The 22,444-nt window shown below is 48.0% G+C and overlaps 1 protein-coding gene across 12 annotated transcripts in view; it reads right to left on the bottom strand.

Annotated features, from left to right (window-relative positions):
• KYAT1 (kynurenine aminotransferase 1) overlaps window positions 1-22,444 on the bottom strand; it is a 350,381-nt gene that overhangs the window by 201,596 nt on the left and 126,341 nt on the right. For 7 of the 12 annotated variants that reach the window (XM_086924868.1, XM_086924877.1, XM_086924874.1 and 4 more), the window contains one exon: window positions 11,887-11,948. In XM_086924868.1, the coding sequence (XP_086780994.1) occupies window positions 11,887-11,948 (62 nt within the window). The remainder of the gene's footprint in view (window positions 1-11,886; window positions 11,949-22,444) is intronic. The other 5 variants (XM_086924878.1, XM_086924869.1, XM_086924871.1 and 2 more) reach the window with 1 other exon arrangement.

Below are 22,444 nucleotides of genomic sequence, written 5' to 3'. Positions count from 1 at the left end.
CGGCAGTACCACAATACAAACATAACTTCTTTTGTCTCCGTTGTTCTTTTTCTTCGTTGCTTAAAGGGCCTCGAACTGTCCCAATTTGCATGGGTTCCGACTCTGAATTCCCTCCGGGTCCTTTTTCGCTCTTCGCTCTGTCAAAGCGCGGAAAATTTATCTTCCAATCTTTCTTCTTCTCACCTTTGCGCTCTGAGTTCCGAAAATCCAATTCCAAAACCAAATCTACCAAAGCTGACAACTCGGTGGGTCGATTGGGAATCTGCGCCAGGGTGTCCTTGATTTCATCTCTTAAACCACGATAAAACAAGGCAGCTCTCTTTTCTTCTGGCCAGCTAGTCTCTAAGATCAGTTTATTAAACTGTGTGAGGTAAGTAATCAAATCTTTAGATCCCTGACGCAGTTCCAATAATTCGTTATCGGTGGCCTGAGATATCCTTCTCCGATCAAAAATTCTAAGAAACTCAGCCTTGAATTTAGTGAAGTCACTAAGCAAAGGATCATCCTCACTAACTAAAGGCATGGCCCAATTGGCAGCATCTCCACTTAAATATGACAGGATAAATGCTACTCGAGATTGGGCGTCTGGAAACAATGTGGGTCGGCACATGAAATGAAGGGAACATTGGGTCAAAAAATATTGAGCCTTTTGAGGATCTCCCGAAAACCTTTCAGGAGTTGCCAATGGGATCAACGGGGATACCGAATGAATTACCTGAGCTACAGATTTTGGATCCACAGCGGCACCACTAGTGACTGGTACCGCTGAACTCTGTACAGGATTCCCCATAGCTAACCCATCTACCTTTTGTGCTAACAACCTAGCCTCTTGACGGGACGCCACTAACTCTGACCTTAAACTTTGGTTTTCATCTCGAACGGCTCCCAAATCTCTCTGAATCCCTACTAAGATTGCGCCTAATTCCTTCAAGTCCATCCCCTCAGCCATACTGCCCGGGCGAAGGTAAAATACGTGGGCACTTCAAACTGTCACGATATCCAGGTGCTCCAACGCTTCGCAGAGGCAGTACTGACGAATGTCCCGATCACCCTTCCACCGGTACCCTCGCTACAAGAGCAAGACCACCAGCAGCAGGGAAAGGGGAAGTGGACAGAGAAGAGAATACCTGTACTTCGACTGGCACCCTACTTCCAGCGACTGCTATTCATCTCGCCGCCATTTCTGTAGGTGCCTAATACACAGAAGGGGGAGAGAGAGAGAATATACCACAAACCTTCTTACACTGTGCTGACTATTCGTAAATGATAAATGAAACTTGTCCTACCAGTTTCTGCCCAGGTATTTGCCTCTCTTCTATATTTAGGAATGTTATCTGACTGAACTTCCTGCAGTGAAGACATATACGAACATTAGTATTTCTACCCAGATTATTTCTACACTTGCACTCACTCTCTCTATCAACCTGAATTGTACCTGTGAAGTTCTTCGTCAGACTTTGTCTTGGGGTTCTGTGCAAAGATATCCTCGGGTCAGAAGTGCCAGCAAAGTTCACTGAATCTCTGAAGCACGCAAAAAGGATAAAGGGAGGTACAAGGGGGAGGAAAGGCAAGGAGAAGCGCAAGGGGAAATGTCCTGCGGGGAAATGCGAGTGGAAGCAATACAGTTTGGATATTTGCTGACTTGACGAGAAGATGTAACGCCTTACTTGTAGAGTTCAAGTTCCTCTTCAGCTGAATTCTCAGCTACGTCGTGTCAGATCAAGTCCTCCTCGACACTCGCCTTCTCCTGGAGAACCGTAGGTTATTAGGATGACAGCTGTCACAGCTCTGAGACAGCGACTGGGAACTTCGTCAGACCAAGGTGCCTCTCTGAGCAGTGAGAGCGCACGACAAGGATTTCCCTCATGAAAGTCTCTGAAAACTCTAATACTATGATACTTAGAACGTCTCTGATAATTGCTGTTATTCTCCCGTCATGAATTGTTGACGCGGAGCAGCGACAAGAACAAGCTTCTCGAACGGAATCTTCGTTGAAGTGCGCAGTTAGGAGCGCGCGCCTTCCAGACGTCCACTAGAGGGCGCATCTATCGAATACAGTAAATGGAACATTGAGCAGCCATCTTAGGGAGGGGAACTATATACAGTCTTAACAGTACTTTAGTTCAATGACTCGGATTACCTCTGGAATCTCTCAGTCTGCCAGAGGAACAAGGAAACCACACATTAGATCGTGCAGAACGGGGCCAGGACAGGGAGCTGACCAACAGTCTTGAGGAAGCTACAGTGGCTACTCGGTGAATCCTGACAGTCCCTAGTCAAAACTGACCTGTTATGTTATGTTATGTTATGTTATGCACTTTTGTATTGCGCACAGCTGCCCCAGCTAAGGGGCGTCCTGGCGCATGGCAGGCAATGTGCAACAGATAGCAGAAACACAACACAGATAAAAGATCTATTTAAAAAGAAACGTTTTCAGAGCTTTGCGAAAGGCCAAGAGGTCAGTCAGTAGCCGCAAGTCCACTGGGACGGAATTCCAGAGTTCAGCCGCCCTCACCCGAAAAGAGCGACCACCAGCCCGACACAACCTGTATCGGGGGACCACCGCGAGCGCTTGGCTTCCCGATCTCAAAGCGCGGGAAGGAACATACCACGACAGGAGGTCAGCAAGAATTGGCGGACCTACTCCTGCAAATTGCAGTCCCTCCCGGGTGCTATGGTAGAATAGCTCCACGATCAGGGATAGCAGCAAAACACTTTATTGACGTTGGGGCTGGCGTTATTGATGAGGATTATAGAGGTAACGTTGTAATCCTCCTGTTTAATTTTGGTACAGAGGCCTTCCAAGTGGGAAAAGGGGATAGAGTGGCGCAATTAATTTGTGAGTGTATAGCTGAGACTAGGCTGGAAGTAGTCCGCCGGCTGGAAGACACTGAGAGAGGTTCTAATGGTTTTGACTCTTCAGATGCACGTAAACAGCCAGTGAACTCGCTTCTGGCACATGATCCCTGGGTTATGGATAGGAGCTTTAAATTTGCGCAAATTAGTGATCCCACTCTGTTCAATGCGTGGGAACAAGCACATCAGCGAGCAGAAAACTCCAAAATTTTTCCAGGGTTCATTATTGATGATGAACTGTTGTATAGAATAGGTAGAGAGGGGGAACCCGCTCAATTATTGGTACCTGTCTCATTCAGAGAGCAGGTCCTTTTCTTTGCACACAGCCATCTCGTCGCCGGTCACTCCGGCGCCGAAAAGACGACTCAAAATATCCTCAGGCAATTTTTTTGGCCCGGTATTTATAAAGATACCGAATCCTACTGCAGGTCCTGTGAGATCTGTCAAAAGATGAATATGGTTCGACCACCGGCGGTACCTTTACAACCATTGCCGGTCATTGGCAAACCTTTTGAGAGGGTCGGCATGGACCTTATTGGACCGCTGCCTAAAACTAAGAAGGGGTTCCAACACATTTTGGTAGTTGTCGACTATGCCACACGGTTCCCCGAAGCTTTTCCGTTATCTGCGGCCAATTCCAGACAGGTCGGAGACAAAATGATTGAGTTGTTTAGTAGGGTTGGCTTCCCGAAGGAGATTTTGACCGACCAGGGCACGCCATTCATTTCAAAATTAATGAAAGAAATATGTGACACGTTGAACGTCCACCAGATCCGTACCTCAGTTTACCATCCGCAGACGGACGGACTGGTGGAACGTTACAACCGTACCCTAAAATCCACCCTTCGTAAAATGATGGAAGTTAGTGGGGAAGATTGGGATCGGATGTTACCTTTAGCGCTATACGCCATCAGGGCGCAGAAACAGAGTAGTCTGGGGGTTTCAGCTTTTGAAATGCTGTATGGCCGTCAACCACGCTCACTGTTGGAAATGACCAGGGATGCCTGGATCAATAAACAGGCAGAGGAGGCGAAAGCTACTCTTGATTACACCAGGGCCCTTAAGGCTAAATTGGGAAAACTGAGGGAATTGGCGTTTGACCATCTTGAGCTTAGTCAGCACAGGCAGCAGACTAGTTACGACAAGGGAAAAAAATGGAGGCGCCTTGATCTCGGGGACTGGGCTTTAGTTCTTCTTCCTTCCTCATCCCATAAATTCAAGGCGGAATGGATGGGTCCCTTTAAAGTGGTGGAGGTCATTGGGAGTACTAGCTATAAGTTACAGGTGTCCCCACGGAAACAGCAGTCGTATCACATAAATCTGCTGAAAAGGTGGTTAGGTCCTCCTCCCGCTGACGTCCATGTGGCTACTACGCCAGGCTTAGAGGGCTCAACTATTGACATGCTTGTTCATAATGAGGAACTGAAGGCCCGACAACAGGGAGAGCTGAGAGAGACTTTGGAACATTATGGGGATGTCTTTTCCAACAGGCCTGGGAGGACCTCCCTAGCGGAACATTGTATTGACACACCGCCCAACAAAAAGGTTAGGATTAAACCCTACAGAGTCCCCGAAGCCAGGAGGGCTGCGATAAAATCAGAAGTAGACGAAATGCTGCGATTGGGGGTGATTCGCCCATCGAAAAGCGATTGGTCTAGTCCTATCGTCATGGTCCCTAAACCCGATGGCAGTAGAAGGTTTTGCATGGACTTTCGTGCTCTTAATGACATTTCACTCTTCGACGCATATCCCATCCCTAGAGTGGACGAGTTGATTGAGCGACTGGGCCAGGCCAAATACATTTCTACCCTTGACTTAACTAAAGGGTATTGGCAGGTGCCTCTACGCCCGGAGGACATAAAAAAACAGCGTTCTCGACAGATGAGGGTCATTTTGAGTTTACGGTGCTTCCATTTGGCCTTCATGGGGCGCCGGCTACATTTCAGCGCCTAATGAACACTGTCCTCGCGGGGTTGTCGGATTTTACATCGGCATATCTAGATGACATTGTGATTTACAGTCCAGATTGGCAATCTCATCTCCAACACCTGTCTGTGGTTTTGATGGCGCTGAGGAAGGCTGGGCTCACTGTAAATGCTAAGAAGTGCAAGCTAGCTTTCCATAAAGTTAAATACCTTGGATATGTTTTGGGACATGGTTTAATAGAACCACAAATTGAGAAAGTTAGGGCCATTGCTGACACTCCGTTCCCATCCACGAGACGGGAATTGCGTTATTTTTTAGGCCTAGTGGGCTACTATAGACGCTTTATTCCGCAGTTTGCGGACATTGCCGCCCCTCTCACTGACGCTCTGAAAAACGCTGGACGAGCATCTTCTCCGGTACGTCCTACCGTACCAATGCAGGAAGCCTTTAGAGTATTGAAGTCCGTGATAACATCTACACCAGTCTTGTCTTCCCCAGATTTCTCTCGCCCGTTCTCATTGCATACTGATGCTTCGGACTATGGGATTGGGGCAGTGCTCTCCCAAATTGGTCAGGATGGCCTCGATCACCCAATTTTATATGTCAGCAGGAAGTTATTCCCTCGGGAGTTAAAGTATGCAACTGTCGAAAAAGAATGTCTTGCAATTAAATGGGCCATTGAAAAACTGGCATATTACCTGGAAGGACGGCGTTTTGAACTGTTTACAGATCACGCTCCCTTGCTCTGGATGGCACGCAATAAGGCTAACAATGCGAGAGTTTTGCGTTGGTTCCTCTCACTGCAACCGTACTCCTTTTCTATACACCACCGCAAGGGCTGTGAGAATGTTGGGGCGGATTTCCTATCCCGTCATCCACTCCCCGATCGTGAGTGTCCGGAGGGGGAGGTGTGTAACACCGCGGGGTCATCACGAAGAAATGACTATAAACAACATGCAAATAGACAATTGACAAATACTACCTCTTCCTCCCCACAGAACGTTGAAACCGAGGTAGACACGCAATCGACACAGTGGCCCTTTAATTCTGAATGGAACTTGGAATGGGAGGAGTCTCGTCAGGACACGGAGACCTCTTATGCCGGAATGGACGAATCAAGAGTGTGCTTGTTCACCCGGAGCGAGGAAAGAGACGACGAGGAAGACGGAAGCGGAGCGGAGCAAAGGAGGAACGCGTATGTGGAGAAAGAACGGAGAGACGACGAAGAAGATGGAAGCGGAGCGGAGCGAAGGAGGACCGCGTATGAGGAGAGACAGCAAAAGGACGAAGCGGAGGACGTTGAGCCGGAGACGCCAGGAGGCCACCGACACCACGAGCCGCCCAGCCATACACCCGGGGGAGGTGTATGGCTTAACCAGGTGCGTGACAAACTAAAGGGTTGGGTTACTCGTAGAATAGCAACGTCGGATTAAACCCGGGATACCCTCTTTCTTGGTATTTTCCCTACCCCGAGCACTAAACAGTAGGCAGTACAGGGGCAGCAGCGCTTCGCGGAAAGGAGACAGTGGCAGTGTCCCTGACCCGCTTTTGTGACCTGACTTGAGTGTAAGCTAACGCGCTGCGCTGAAAAACGCTATTCTTTTAAAATTGTTCTGAATGTTATGTACACTCTGACTAGTGCTTTTTAAAATTCACTTTCCCCTGCACCACACGCCACTTCACTGATTGTAGGTTCTGTTTCCCTGCTTCGGTTCGCTGGGACACTTCCGGTCGGCCAGCATGCAGAGCGGTTAGCGCTCTAGTGCACAACTTCCTGTGGCTATTTAGGCAGTACAGGGGCAGCAGCGCTTCGCGGAAAGGAGACAGTGGCAGTGTCCCTGACCCGCTTTTGTGACCTGACTTGAGTGTAAGCTAACGCGCTGCGCTGAAAAACGCTATTCTTTTAAAATTGTTCTGAATGTTATGTACACTCTGACTAGTGCTTTTTAAAATTCACTTTCCCCTGCACCACACGCCACTTCACTGATTGTAGGTTCTGTTTCCCTGCTTCGGTTCGCTGGGACACTTCCGGTCGGCCAGCATGCAGAGCGGTTAGCGCTCTAGTGCACAACTTCCTGTGACTATTTAGCCCTCACATCTTCCTGAGCGCGCAGCGGTCGCGCGCAGCCCCGCCGAAGACCCGCCAAAGAGCTGCCCGTCTGCGCCCGTCCGCGCTAAGGCAGCGCCAAGCGCCGGGCACTCTGCTCCTCATCCTGGCACTAAGGCGGTAAGATGTGTTACTCCAAATCCGAGCTGCTGAGCTTTCAGCATTCCTCCTGCTCCTGCACCAGACGCAACCCTGCCCATATACACCATCCGCTTGTTACTCCCTCCCAATTGTGCTCTACTTCCAAACGTAAATCCAAACCCCTCCCTGTCCACACCTTCAGGCTAGGACACCTTAATGTAAGATCCATGCATAAACATCATTCAGAAATTCATGATCTCTTAATAGACCATTCTCTAGATGCCCTGTTCATGACTGAGACATGGCTCCTTGACGAGATGGACTCGGTCTGCAACCTGGCAACACCTACAGGCTATTCTATCTATACTGTGAACAGGGGCACGAGAGGGGGCGGGCTAGCGCTCATAATCAAATCTCACTTTAAGTGCCAACTTGATAAAGTAGACATCAGAGGTAGCGAAAGTGCTCGCTTCTCGATTAAAGTCAACCCCCAGTTCTGTGCTACCGGCCTCCTGGTCTATAGACCTCCTGGCGCTGACATTCCGTTCACTAACTCCCTTCTTCAATACCTGAATACCAATGTTATTAACTCTGCCAACTTTACGATTATTGGCGATCTTAATTTGCATCTTGACAAGAACACCGAGTCTAAAGCGGCAACTTTTTTAGCGGATCTTGCAGCTTTCGAACTCAATCAACTTGTCTGTGGCCCTACCCATAGAGCAGGACACCTCCTTGACCCCATTTTCTCCAACATCACCGGCGGGTCCTCTGGTACACCTATTCCCATGACCTGGACGGATCACTATTTAGTGATGTTAACCATCCCCAGTAACTCAAGTCCCGCAGTAGCATCCACTCCCTCAGTTCAGAAGCGGCCCTGGAGAAAACTCCGCCTTGATGATCTACATGACATCCTGGCATTAAATCCTCCACTCCCGAGTGACGACCTGGATGCAGGCTACGATCAGTTCTGCCTCTGGATTACCCAGGCCCTCGACACTCTTATCCCTGCCAGATGGACCAAGGCCCGCATTCACACGGCGAGTCCATGGTACAACTCAGAACTTGCTACCTTGAAAAAGGAATGTAAGAAGGCAGAGAGACGTTGGAGAAAAAGTTATGATGCCAGCCTTAAACAAGAATATGTCCTGCTCCAAAAAACTTACCACCGTAAAGTCTGCAGAATAAGATCGGGATATTATGCCAGTGAAATTAACAATAGCTCTAACACCTCAAAATCGGTTTTTAAAATTCTGAAAGACCTCACGGCTAAAAAATCTGTCAACGCCATCACTACCTCGCCCGACCTCTGCAACAACATGGCTAATTTTTTCACAGATAAAATCATGAAGATATACGACACTTTCCCCAAAGGCCCACAGTCACCGGTTACCTTTGATCCTACTAGGCCTTCCCTCACTTCCCTTCCTACACTTGACCGTGAGACTTTCTCTAAAATCTGTAGAAAAATTAAATCCGGGTCTCCGGCAGATCCCTTAAAGCCTGACCTTTTCTGTGACGCTCATGTACTCATCACAGACCACGTCCGTGACATCATCAATCGGTCACTCTCCACTGCCAGTGTTCCTATCAAATGGAAGCAGGCATGGGTGTCCCCTATTCTAAAAAAACCTACTTTAGATCCCTCACTTCCGGAGAACTTTAGGCCGATCTCCCTGCTTCCTTGGCCTGCTAAAGTGGCCGAGGCTCACGTCAATAACATCTTGTCCAACTTCCTCCTCACCAATAACATCCTGGATGACTCCCAACACGGGTTTAGAGCTGGCCATAGCACCGAGACAGCCTTGCTCAGTGTTTCTGAAGACCTCCGTTCCATTCTTGACGCCGGTGGTACTGCAGCACTGGTCCTATTGGACCTCAGTGCTGCCTTCGATACGGTGTCACATGAGGTCCTCTTGATGAGACTGGAGGAAATTGGAGTCACAGGGGCAGCCCTGGGGTGGTTCAGAGACTTCCTGTCTAACAGGTCTTTCAAAGTCTCCACCCCCCCTTACATCTCGAAGGAGCATAGCATTGGACAGGGAGTGCCGCATGGCTCGTCCCTTAGCCCTACCCTGTTCAATGTCTATGTCCGCCCGTTAGCGGAGGTGGCCAAAAGGAATGGAATGGCTTTGGTATCATATGCAGACGATACCCAGTTGGTGGTGGCTTCGAATAACAACAGTGGTCTGGAAGCCCATCTCTTTAAACAGACACTCATTGACATCACCAACTGGATGACGGCGAATTTTCTCCAATTAAACGCCGGTAAAACCGAGATTCTCCTCTTGGGAAAAAACACCGCTTCCTGGGGAGATAACTGGTGGCCTGACATTCTGGGCCCACCCCCCAAGCCAAAAGACTGTGTCAAAAATCTAGGTGTCTGGGTCGATTCGGATCTAAAATACACCATCCACACGAAGAAAGTGGCTGCCACATGCTACGGCATTTTACGCAACATCAGGCCTATCCTGAAGTTCTTTGACTGTCGCACTCGCCAGCTCATCGTCCAGGCGACGATCCTTTCTAGACTGGACTATGCCAGTTCTCTCCTTTTGGGAGCGAACCTGGCCGAAACCACCAGACTGCAGAGAGTCCAGAACGCGGCTGCCAGGGCTCTGGTCGGCCTCCCTCGCCACTCTTCAGTTTCAGGAACCTTAAGAAAACTGCATTGGCTCCCGGTGGGAAAAAGGATCCAGTTTAAGGCTCTATGTTTAGCCTTCAAGATCCTCAAAACCGCCTCTCCCCCACTGCTGAGTCCCCTCTTGTCTGAGTACACACCCAGCCGATCTCTCCGCTCAGAGGGACAACATCTAGTGATAATTCCCCGCACTAGACTTGCCAGAGTTGGTGGACGTTCTTTTAGCCTCCTTGCTGCCAAGCTATGGAACAGCTTGCCTGTAACCATACGGGGGATGCATGATCTCTTAGCCTTTAGAAAGGCCATCAAAACCCATCTTTTCCAATAATTTGTTTTCTGTGCACCTTCATTCCGCATTCTGGTCAGTTCACAGCGCCGGGACGCCCCTTGGCCGGGGCAGCCGCGCGCTATACAAATTCCCATAACATAACATAACATAAACCCTTCACCTCGGCAATAGCTACAGAGTGCCTCACGTGTGTTTGATCCCTCACTCCCCTCCCTGTATTAAGCGACATAGAACGGGTACTGATACACCGTTTTGCCTTTCTTTCCCTGTTCATTTACTTGAGGGGCAACACGGAAACCGACGGAGACCTACCTCGACGGACACCCGACCGAGGACGTAGAGCTGCTTCTACAGAATCAGGGATCCGGAAAGCTGCGAGGAGCCGTTCCCCAAGACTTTCCCAAAACACGAGGAAGAAAAGCTCTGACTCGCTATACACTAAAATAAAACCTAGAACTACTAGAATCAGCGTACTGCCTATTCTTCCCGCGACTGCTACAGTCGTCAAATATTATTTTTAATTTCACAATTCACAAAGGCCAGAACGGCAGCTGATTGAGGTGCCTCTCGGGATAAATATGCGCCTTACTACCTGGAGGCCTGACTACACAGATCCCGCAGTGCACTCACCGTGAACAAACAAATATCCCGGCACTCAGAAGTAAAGACTCTATTCGATTTTTTAAAACCAAAACACGCTACATTGAGGAGTATCAAAATATCACAGGTAACAAACAGGTTTGGATTCACACAAAAACTGTAATTTTTAATTTAGACAGACATTGTATGAGACATTACAGTATTCAAACAAGACCAGGAAAGAACCGTTGTCCCTTGAATAAATATAATATTACAAAGACTGCTCATAAAGAGATGGTTGTCACTTTCTGATCTTAATCCAAATGCGCAACAGCCAACACGTGTTTCGTCACGTCAAGTGACTTCCTCAAGGCTTTTTCAAATTTAACGGTCTCAGTAGCTGCACATGTATTTGGTTCCCGATGTCTTTTCAGACACAGACCAATATGACCAGAGATTTTCTGATTTATAGGACGTCGTCCACCTATTTTCCTTAACTTGAATTGCGGAAGAACTCCCAACACAGGTAGTTCAAAAAAGTATATAGCAAACGTTTTCTGTATTAAATCACAAATTTTAAAAGTTACAACAGTACGCTGAGCCCAAAGAACCTCTTTTGAATTGTATTTGTCCCCGTTGGCAAGATCTTCATACCCTCATACGACTTATTTTACCCTAGGGCAAAAATGGTGTTTGACATTCTCTTATGTGAAGTACACAAATATTGGATTCCCGACGGGCTGTGATAGGCCAGGGGTATTTTTGTATCGAGTTCCAACAGCGTGGGCTCACCTGGAGCTGATAAAGACCCGCCTTGACTTCTTAATTAAGCATTGATTGGGTTGAAACGGTGACAATCGCTTAGGGCCCAGATCTATCAAGGCTCTGGGTGAAAATAATTGAATAATTTGTACAACCTTCAGAGCCATTGTGTTTGTTGTAATAATCTGGACCGCACCATTCTTTTCCCTTGTATACACTGTGTTCTTATCACCTTGTACATGATATATGCACCATGTTCTATCACTCAGCACAAAAGTCACTTTAATACATATCACCGTAAAATTTCACCTTGTCTTGACAGCCTTGTTTACAAACTAGCGAGTATATATAAATGCTTTAATTTATATAAAACATCAAAATACTCATCAAATCGTGTCAGTGTTTTTTGCTTTGTGTTCCATAATATTTCGGATATCATTAATGGAGGTTGTATAACTTAATGCAAAAGAAATAACTCCTCTATGAAGAAATAGTGTGCATACCCACAGGACCACTGTTTTTTTTGTTTGCCTATTCCATATCTGGCATACAAATCAGACACTGTTACTTTCCTCCCACCTCCTACAAAGCCCATATCCCAGCATGCAATATTCCCAAATGGACAGGAGGGGGCAGTCTTACCAGATGTTCTTCTCGGTGCCCTCCAGCCTCCGGGCAGGGACCACAGTGGACATCTTGAGCTGCTGGGAGAGAGGAGAGGTGGGTTCAGCTTCCAAGAGAGAGGACACATCACTGAGAGGGGCCCCTGAGATGGGACAGGCCTGCCAGGAGAGGAGAGAGGTGGGTTCAGCTCCCAGGAGAGAGGGTAACAGGTCCCTGAGAGGGGCCCCTGAGATGGGACAGGGGCTGCAGGGAGAAGGAGAGGTGGGTTCAGCTTCCAGGAGAGAGGGTAACAGGTCCCTGAGATGGGCCCCTGAGATGGGACAGGCCTTCCAGGAGAGATGAGAGGTGGGTTCAGCTTCCAGGAGAGAGGGTAACAGGTCCCTGAGAGGGGCCCCTGAGATGGGACAGGGGCTGCAGGGAGAAGAGAGTGGTGGGTTCAGCTTCCAGGAGAGAAGGTAACAGGTCCCTGCGAGGGGCCCCTGAGATGGGACAGGCCTGCCAGGAGAGGAGAGAGTTGGGTTCAGCTTCCAGGAGAGAGGGTAACATCTCCCTGAGAGGGGCCCCTGAGATGGGACAGGCCTGCCAGGAGAGGAGAGAGGTGGGTTCAGCTTCCAGGAGAGAGGGTAACAGGTCCCTGAGAGGGGCCCCTGAGATGGGACAGGGGCTGCAGGGAGAAGGAGAGGTGGGTTCAGCTTCCAGGAGAGAGGGTAACAGGTCCCTGAGATGGGCCCCTGAGATGGGACAGGCCTTCCAGGAGAGATGAGAGGTGGGTTCAGCTTCCAGAAGAGAGGGTAACAGGTCCCTGAGAGGGGCCCCTGAGATGGGACAGGCCTGCCAGGAGAGGAGAGAGGTGGGTTCAGCTTCCAGAAGAGAGGGTAACAGGTCCCTGAGAGGGGCTCCTGAGATGGGACAGGGGCTGCAGGGAGAAGAGAGAGGTGGGTTCAGCTTCCAAGAGATAGGGTAACAGGTCCCTGCGAGGGGCCCCTGAGATGGGACAGGCCTGCCAGGAGAGGAGAGAGGTGGGTTCAGCTTCCAGGAGAGAGGGTAACAGGTCCCTGAGAGGGGCCCCTGAGATGGGACAGGCCTGCCAGGAGAGGAGAGATGAGGGTTAAGCTTTCAGGAGAGAGGGTAACAGGTCCCTGGGAGGGGCCCCTGAGATGGGGCAGGGGCTGCAGGGAGAAGAGAGCGGTGGGTTCAGCTTTTGGGAGAGAGGACGGATGACAGGGGGGGAGAGCAAGAGGGGGGAGGGGCAGAGCTGCCAAGGTTTTAGATTGCTTAGATGCAACGTTTACATAATTTCAGTGTTATTGTGAGTGACATTCACCGCCAATGAGTGACACTTTTTCACGAGCAAAATCAAGCAATGAAGACGAGGAAAACATATAAATATCAGACATAACCCCAATTAGTGCTATATGAAGCGCAGAAGTAGGAGCTAATTTTTGCTCAAATGTACTTGCAGTGAGGTAGTGAATGAAAGGCATTCTTGTAAAGCGCTTCAGTCACTCCAATAAACAGGAGCTTCCAGGCGCTCAAACATGAGCTGAAACCGTAAAACCATCAGAGATTGGTGGAGACAGAAATGGAATGAGTGCAAGGCACAGAGTCAGGTGCAGTAGAAAGGGAAAGTCTTCAGACTGCTCTGGAATGATGCTTCACTGTTTATAGAACGGAGGGAATTTGGAAGTTGGTTCCAGGCTCTGGTGCCAAGGACTGTAAAGGACTCTCCCCCCCCCCCCCCCCCCCCCCCCCCCTGGGTCTTCAGTCTGAACGGTGGGTTTCAAGAGACTGGCTGGAGAGGACCTCATCAGTCTCTGTGTTCTGTAATGCACAAAGCGGGCCACGGGATCGGGGGATCCCCTATGACTGGACGCCCTAAACCCCAGCAGGCGAGTGTTGAGAAGGACCCTTCTGTCCATGGGCGACCAGTGCAGGAGGTCAGAGCTCCGCTTGGAGGTTTAGCACTATTCCATTCAAAATATCTTTATTCGATTGTTTCGGTGCAATCATAAAAGTACAGATAAAATATCATAAATACATAGTTTTATAAAAATACACATATTCATTATTTTCATTTAAAACCAATAAAAATTGCGAAAACAGTTTCATTTATAAAGTGCAAGTTAAGTGTCCCTACGTTTCCTGATAGTTATAGCATTTTTTAGAAACAAAGTTGTTCTTGCTACAGAAACATGATTATCTAGAGCTTGAATACAAATCATCGCCGCACGACAATGACGAAGTCCTAGTTCTCTTAAGAAAGGTAATAAAACAATTTTCCTCATTTCATCATAAAATTTACAAAAAAGAAAAACATGAATGGTACTCTGGGGGAGATGTTATCGCAGGGGCAGAGAGGTAGCTCGTGTGTCCAGTTATTGATTGTAGGAAAGCTAACCAGTCTGTGGAAAATGGTTGGTTGTGGTTGATAGCTTTATTTCGATATGCAGATATCATAAAAGCATTACAAAAGTATATAAAACAGTACATCGTAAAAAGAACTGTTACAAGTTAAAATAGAGGTGGGATAAAAGGGTTCTATTTGTACATCAATAAGTTAATTAAAAAGGAATTAAATTGAAATAGACAGTCTTTTTGAGCGGATCAACCATGCCCATTTAAAAAATTTGGAAACGCCACAAACTATGGGGGAGGAAGTGTCAGTTAGTAAAATCCGTAAGGCCACCGTGTGCTGGCGAGTTCCAAATTGTCTACAGAGAGGTTTGAGCCATCGTCTTCTTGGGCGGGAGTAATCGGGGCACTCAAAAAAGAAATGTGCCACGGTTTCAGGCCTAGTTGGACAAAGGGCACAATGTGGTGATACCTGTGCAGGCGTATTCCATCTTGAGAGCAGGTCCCCTAGGGGTAAGGTACCCACTCTAAATTTGATGTAAAGTGCCCGATCAACAGGTATTGTAATCAGGTCCAGGTAAGGCTCAAAGGCAACAACGTCTTTGATTTTCAAATAGGCTGCGGTGGAATTGCAGTGACGTGGATTGCTGATGAGCTGGGCAGAGACCCACTCCCAATATAGTTTTTTTAGGGTTGCCTTCGGCGGGGCAGATTTTGTAGTCCAGCAAGACCCCAAACCCAAGTCCCCCAAAAGGTTTTTGATGTCCCTTAGCCACTTGATCTTATGCCAGCCGCCCATTCCCATCACCTCTGACAGCCCATCCGCATAGGTTTTTAGTTTGGGGACCCTCCACAGACGGGCCCATAAAAGGAGGGGCCGGAGGCGAGCCTGGTCCTTCATTGATTTGCATCCCACGTCCAAAAGCACCGGGACTGTTGGGGTGCTCAGAGGAATAGTCAGAAGGTCCTTCAGAATTTTATTCTCTACCTTGGATAGAGCCTTCGAGTTACCACGGCCCCATAACTCAGCTCCGTAAAGTGAGGCCGTGACAGCTCTGGCTTTGTAGATGTCGATTACTGGAGCTACACATTGCTTAGATGAGTTGCGATACTCCTTTAACAATGCTCCCCCCACCCTTTTGTGGCTAAGGTTCATTTTATTAATATGGGGTGTCCAACTCATGGCATCGTTAATGCGAATCCCCAAATAATCAAATTCGGAGACTCTCTCAAGGGGAACAGAATTCAGGACTGGTGGACGACCAAGTTTACGTGGAGGGTGCATGATCAACTATTTCGTTTTATCTACATTGATGACCAGCCCTCTTTTTTAGAAAAAATCCTGGAATCAGTTCAAAAGCTTTTGAAGGCCCTGGGGGGACTTTGAAATGAGGAGGGTGTCGTCGGCAAACAAGAGGGTTGGAATCCGCACGCCTCCCAGGGAAGGTGCATCTGCTGGTTCGTCAAGCAGGTGCTCTACCACACCATTCACATACAGGGAAAATAGTGTGGGGGCTAATACACATCCCTGTCGGACGCCCCTGTTGACCGGGATCCTATTGGTCTTTTCCCCATTCTGGCCCCATCGCACCTGTGCATAGTTGTCTTTATGTAATTTAATGAGGAGCAACAGAATGTAAGGGGGCAGCTCGAGACCCTGCAGGACCCTCCAAAGTTCCTCCCTAGGAACCAGGTCAAAGGCAGTCTTTAAGTCTATAAATGCTAAGTAGAGACTGCCTTTGCCCAGCTCCACCACTTTCCAATATAGAAGCATCAGTCTGAACACTTGCTCAATAGTTCCCGTACCGGAACGAAAGCCTGCCTGAAGGTCAGACAATATGTGGTTTTCGTCCACCCAATGAAGAATCCTCCCCAGGATCGCCTTTCCCGCCACCTTCTGGGTTGAGTCTATGAGGCTTATCGGCCTGTAGTTCCCCGGTTGGTCCCGACAGCCCTTTTTAGGTCGAGCAGACCTACCCTCAATGCATGAGCATTGAAGGTGTCTGCTTCAGACCTATTGTGGCCCGTATTTAGGAATGTGGACAGCTACCAGACGCGCGCTTTGACGAGGTCAGATTTCACCTCGGGAGCGAGCGTCTGATAGCTGCACATGCGCGGTGCAAAGCCCTTGCTCACACACAGCCCTTGGCAGCCCCCACCCCTCTGCATGCACGCACGCACACACACACACACACAGGCGCGCGCATGCACACGCAGGCATACAGCACACATACAAGCACACATACAGGCACACTATCCCCTACCTCGCATTCTCTCTCAATCACACACAGTCACGCATGCGCACACACATTCCCTCGCGCACACACGCGCGCACACACTCCCCCCCCCCCCCTCCCCAGGCATACACACAGGCACGCACGCACTTCACATCAGCCCTGGGCCCCACTCACCGCCTGCGCTCTTCCGGCGGGGCTCCTCACGGCGCGGCGCGTCTCCTCATCTAAATCGGGGCTCCCTCAGGTCAGAGGAGCCCCGCAACAGGCGCCACACTCCTCCTTCTCCCCGCCCCCTCCTGGGGACCCGGGCAACCCCGGACGGCAGGGCGCTCCATGCGCCGGCAGCTCGCGGACCTCGGGAGGCGGGACTTCCGGTCGGCCGCGAGCGGATTGGCCGGCCGGCCAAGAGCTTCCGGGTCGCCGCGGGCAGCGCGGCGGCGCCCTATAATATTTTTGTTTTGTTGTTGACTTGTTAACAGACGGGTCCATATGCATAAACGAGATTTAAACGTACCTAAAAAGATACATTTCTATTTCCATTTCAAGATGGCTCCTAATGAGAGACACATTGTTTCTAACGACATCAAATAAGTCCGTCTTTTATTACGTTTCAGCTCTTTTGTTTAGAAAACTACACTTCCCAGCATGCCGATAAGTTGAAACGCAAACAGAGGGGTGTCACCAGGTCTTCATTCAACAAAACAAGCGAAGCTTTATGTAAACACGTGCGGGCATTGACAACGTTCCTATGGCGGACACGGCGCAGGCCTCTTCGGCCCCGCGCGGCTTGCAGCCCCCGCCAGTGGGAGGGGCGGCCCTGGGGAGCGCGAGCGCTGGGCCCGCGACGGCCTCCAGCACCAGCGACCCCGCCCGGCCTGGCTTAAGCCAGCAGCAGCGAGCCCAACAGAGGAAGGCGCAGGTGCGGGGTTTTCCTCGGGGCCGCAAGCTGGAAAAGCTGGGAGTCTTCAGTGCATGCAAGGTGAGGGGACTGAGTGGAGATGGTGAGAGGTCGGAGAAGCAGGTGTCCCTGAAGAAGCTTTTGGGGCCCTTATGGGTCAGATGGCTTGTGACACCTGGTGGAGGAGGAGTGTTACCCCACACCATGTGGAAGGGGACAGGAGACCTAGTGGTGGATGACAACAGGCGTTGTGAGTTAGAGGGCTAGTGAGGTGTTTTTGAAGCATCTTCCGTTATCTGCTCCTTCTACAACTGCGTTCATGCATCCTGGCAGACAGGTGGCTGTCTTGACAAGGCTGATGGACTAAGAAGGCTTGGTCTGTGATAGGCGTAGACTAGAACATTTTATATTAGTCTACTAATGTTAACACAACTTGCGATCTTGCTATTGTGACAGTATTATAGCATTTGCACAGTATTTCACACCCATGATGGTGCATCATTTCCTGCTATTTCGATGGGTGGTTTATTGCTGTGGAGTGGTACAGACCTAGGTGATTGACATGACCCATAGAAGATTTGTTTTACGGGAGTGTGAGTGTCAAGAAGTATAAGGAAATTATTATGCAACCTTTGTGGACTACGGTTGAATGCCCAGCCGCCGAGTGTTATAGTATTAGTGTGTGCAATATATTTTATTGGATCTGCACTTAATATAGCACTTACTAATCCTGAAGAGGTATTGTAGTTCTTTACTTGAGGCAGCAAGTTTTTGGTTTATTGATGGTTATTGGATTAGTCTTGCACTTTTAAGGTACCCATGCATTTTCCTATATTATGGCAGCAACTTGAAATACATCACTTATCCTGTGTGCTGCATACAAGCAGAAGGCTATAATGTTTCTCCAACTAAAGTAACACTCTAAGCCACGCAAAACGAAGCTGTCTTTCCTTTTGGTTCCTTAATAGCATTGTTGTCGTGGCTGTGGTGTTGGGGGCATAAATGTTTCTCAACCTAGTAAAACCGGCCTCCACCCTACCAGCCCACCAGGAAAACGCCTTGCGACAGTCAGTGCTTACTCACTGATGTTCTGGGATGCTGTGAAAAATAGTGAACACCGTTTATACATAATTTTATATGGTCCATCCAGGACTTCATTTGCTCTAACCTGGTGAGTAAATAGACACTTTTCAAATATGGGTCTGTCAGGGCCCCCACATGCTAAAAGGGTATGTCATAATTTGAGAAATCAAAAGACTGCATTCATACATGTATCTATGCACCCTTGAGTGGCAATGTAGTGACTGTAGGGAATTAAGAGATTCAGGGAGAAAACTTAAGAAACACTTCTCATACATGGTTCTGTTGAGTACAGTCAGGAGCAGTGATGTTATGACCCAGAGTAAATCATGACGCACCAATGGTTTGGTGATGTTGCAGTCAAAGAGATATTAGAGTATTATAACAACGTTTATGAACTCATCCAGTTGCTGCATGTATGAAAGAACTGTGCCAAGAAGGAGGACTTATTTTTCCATCTATTGTTTACAGGATAAGTCCAGAAGGTTTACCCTCTAAGCCTTCTCAAACAGGCAAGACAAAGGACATTACGCATTCCATGGGAAACAGCTTCTTACATATAAAACTAAACAACATTAATGAAGAGAACATGTCTATGTAAGTACCCAGAGTTTTGTTAGTAATGACATTAAAAAACATTGTGGCCACACATTGGCATATGGGGCAAGATCTATTTCGCTACACACACACAGCCACAGTCACACACACAACCACACACACAACCCCACACACACACAACCACACACACACACACAACTACACACACAACCACAACCACACACAAACACAACCACACGCACAATCACACACAACCACACACACGACACACAATCACACAAACACACACAACCACACCCAACCACACAACCACACACACAACCACACACACACAACCACACACACACAAAACCACAACCACACACACATAAACACACACAACCACACACACACACAACCACACACACACACACACACACACAACCACACACACAAAACCACACACACAACCACACCAAGCATTGGCATAGCCAATAGGTCTCGCCTTTGGGACCTTATAAGTGTTTAGCCATGCAACAGTTGATGTGGTTGCACCAAGGATATTGTGCTGCATAACTAAATACTTAGAAGGTCCAAAAAGCGAGACGTATTTATCTATCGCCCCTCACTCTATCAGTCTATCTATTTATCGCCCTCACTCTATCTATCTATCTATCTATCTATCTATCTATCTATCTATCTATCTATCTATCTATCTATCTATCTATCTATCTATCTATCTATCTATCGCCCTCACTTCATCTATCGCCCCTCACTCTATCAATCTATCTATTTATCGCCCTCACTCTATCTATTGCCCTCACTATATCTATCTATCTATCTATCGCCCCTCACTCTATCGCCCTCACTTTATCTGTCTATCGCCCCTCACTCTATCAATCTATCCATCGCCCTCACTCTATCTATCACCCTCACTCTATCTATCACCCTCACTCTGTCTATCGCCCTCGCTCTATCTATCTATCTATCTATCTATCTATCTATCTATCTATCTATCTATCTATCTATCTATCTATCTATCTATCTATTGCCCTCACTCACTCTATCTATCTATCTATCTATCTATCTATCTATCTATCTATCTATCGCCCTTACTCTATCTATCGCCCTTACTCTATCTATCGCCCTTACTCTATCTATCGCCCTCACTCTATCTATCTTTCGCCCTCACTCTATCTATCACTATCTATCTATCTATCTATCTATCTATCTATCTATCTATCTATCTATCTATCTATCTATCTATCTATCACCCTCACTCTAAATATCTATTGCCCTCACTCTAAATATCTATTGCTCTCACTCTATCTATCTGCCCACCTATCTATCGCACTCACTGTCTATCTATCGCACTCTATCTATCTATCTATCTATCTATCTATCTATCTATCTATCTATCTATCTATCTATCTATCTATCTATCTATCTATCTATCTATCTATCTATCGCCCTCACTTCATCTATCGCCCCTCACTCTATCAATCTATCCGCATCACCACAGCATCACTCAGCACCGCCACAGAATCACTCAGGGGCACCACAACATCACTATGCGCTCCCACAGCATCACTGAACGCCACAGCATCACTCGGCGCCACCACAGCATCAATATGTGCAACCATTCAAAAACAACTGGTTCAAATATGTTCTCTCAATGTTTCAAGCTTTATTACAAATGTCACAAAAAGATGTTAATATTTCACTTCTGTTCTTGGATTTTCGTCACAATAAAATACACTGAACATAATCTTCACAAACGTTATTTACAAAAGTTAAAGCTATTGCCATTATAAATTACAATAACTTTTATTTAAGTATTAATTATTTAAAAAAATTAAAAGCCATTGTTATTTGTAATATCAATACAGCTAAGTCACGTAAATACAACACATATTGCACTACAAATGCTATAGGTGTCACATTTGCGAAAGTTAAAACTATTGGCATTGTAAATGACAAAGCTATTAATTTCGCTATTTTCAAAACCAACACATAAATAAAATATTTGTCATTTACAAGACCAATAGCTCAAACTTTCCTAATGCAAGACCTATTGCATTGCAAATGCTTGTTGAAAATTGGAACAACCTCTGTCCCTTTCCAAGACTCTGGGACAGGACCTCCCTCTAGGATGGCGTTCAGGAGAGCAGAAACCAGTAAGCCCCAGTCACTCGGATAGGCTCGAAGTAGGTCCCCTGGAAGCCCATCAGGGCCAGCTGCTTTCAGGGGTACCAAGGATTTAATAATGTTCGTAACCTCCTGTGCAGTAAAGGGGTCGATGGCTCTATCCAGTAGAAGTAGGGGAAGGGGGAATGGCTCGTTGAGTGGCCCTTCTACTGCTGAGTATAGGGCCTTGAAGAGGTTAAACCACGACTGGGCTGGGATTGTACAAGTCCTCAGGGTGTCATCAGGACGATTCCTGCAGCCCACCAGGTTCCAGAATCCCTTAGCGTCCCTCCCTCGACTAGCGGCCAAAAGGTCCTACCAGAAGATATCCTCCCACTCTTTCTTTGCCATTTTCATGCAGTGTGAGTATAGTTTCCTGGCCTCCCTAGTCCTTGTTTGGGACTTAGATTTCACAGCTTCGATAAGCAATGTCTTGGATTCCCTACACTTATGGTTGAACCAACCCTGTCTTTTCCCTGGGAGAGTCTTAGCCCCATTGTGTCTAGTTGGGACAAAAAACAGATTGCTTATGGCCAGGGTTAGATCGCGGAACCGATCAGGCACCTCCGCCAGCCCACCCTCGGGAGAATCCAAATTGTCTAGGGCTGTGGCTAGGAGCTGCGTTATAATGGTCACCTTCTCAGCCGAGAGCGTGAGCTTAGCCCACTTTAGCCGCCTGCCACAGTTCGAAACACTTGTTTCACCGGGAACAGCGGTGCGTGGAGACGGACCCCCTATGCCCTCTAGCCACCAGGGAGTCAAGGCAAGGGAGAGCAGATTATGATCGCTCTCTACGGACGATATAATCTCCATATCCCTCACCGCGCTCCATAAGTGGACGTCAAGCAGAATGTAGTCAATTCTTGACGTGTGGTTTGGCCTATTAAACGTATGGGCTCCCGCTTTGTCAGATCTTGTCCTACCATTAAGGGCCCTCAGGCCAAACTCCGTGGTGAGAGAATTAATCTGGAGTGCCACTTCCGTCCATCTCTTGATTGGGCTTAGCTCAAGAGCCGGTATCCCCCTCCTTTGATCTTCCTCCTCCTGGTCTAGGGTGACTTCCGAGCCAAGAGGCTCGAACGTGCAGTTAAAGTCGCCCGCGACCAGGGTACATAATTTATAAGGGGACAACCTAAGTAATCTCTCTAAAAGAGCTATAGTGGACGATTGTCTGCCTCCCTTTGTGCCTCGGGCATAAATATTGTAGATGTTTAGGATAACACGACCCCTGGAATTTTTTAAGGTAATGTTGAGGAGGTCCGGGCAGTTAGTTTGGTGCTCCTCT

Source organism: Lissotriton vulgaris, chromosome 5 (genome assembly GCF_964263255.1).
Source record: "Lissotriton vulgaris chromosome 5, aLisVul1.2, whole genome shotgun sequence".
NCBI classification, from domain to species: Eukaryota; Metazoa; Chordata; class Amphibia; order Caudata; family Salamandridae; genus Lissotriton; species Lissotriton vulgaris.
The sequence above is the reverse complement of the archived record's forward strand: the minus strand, read 5'-3'. Positions and strand labels throughout refer to the sequence as shown.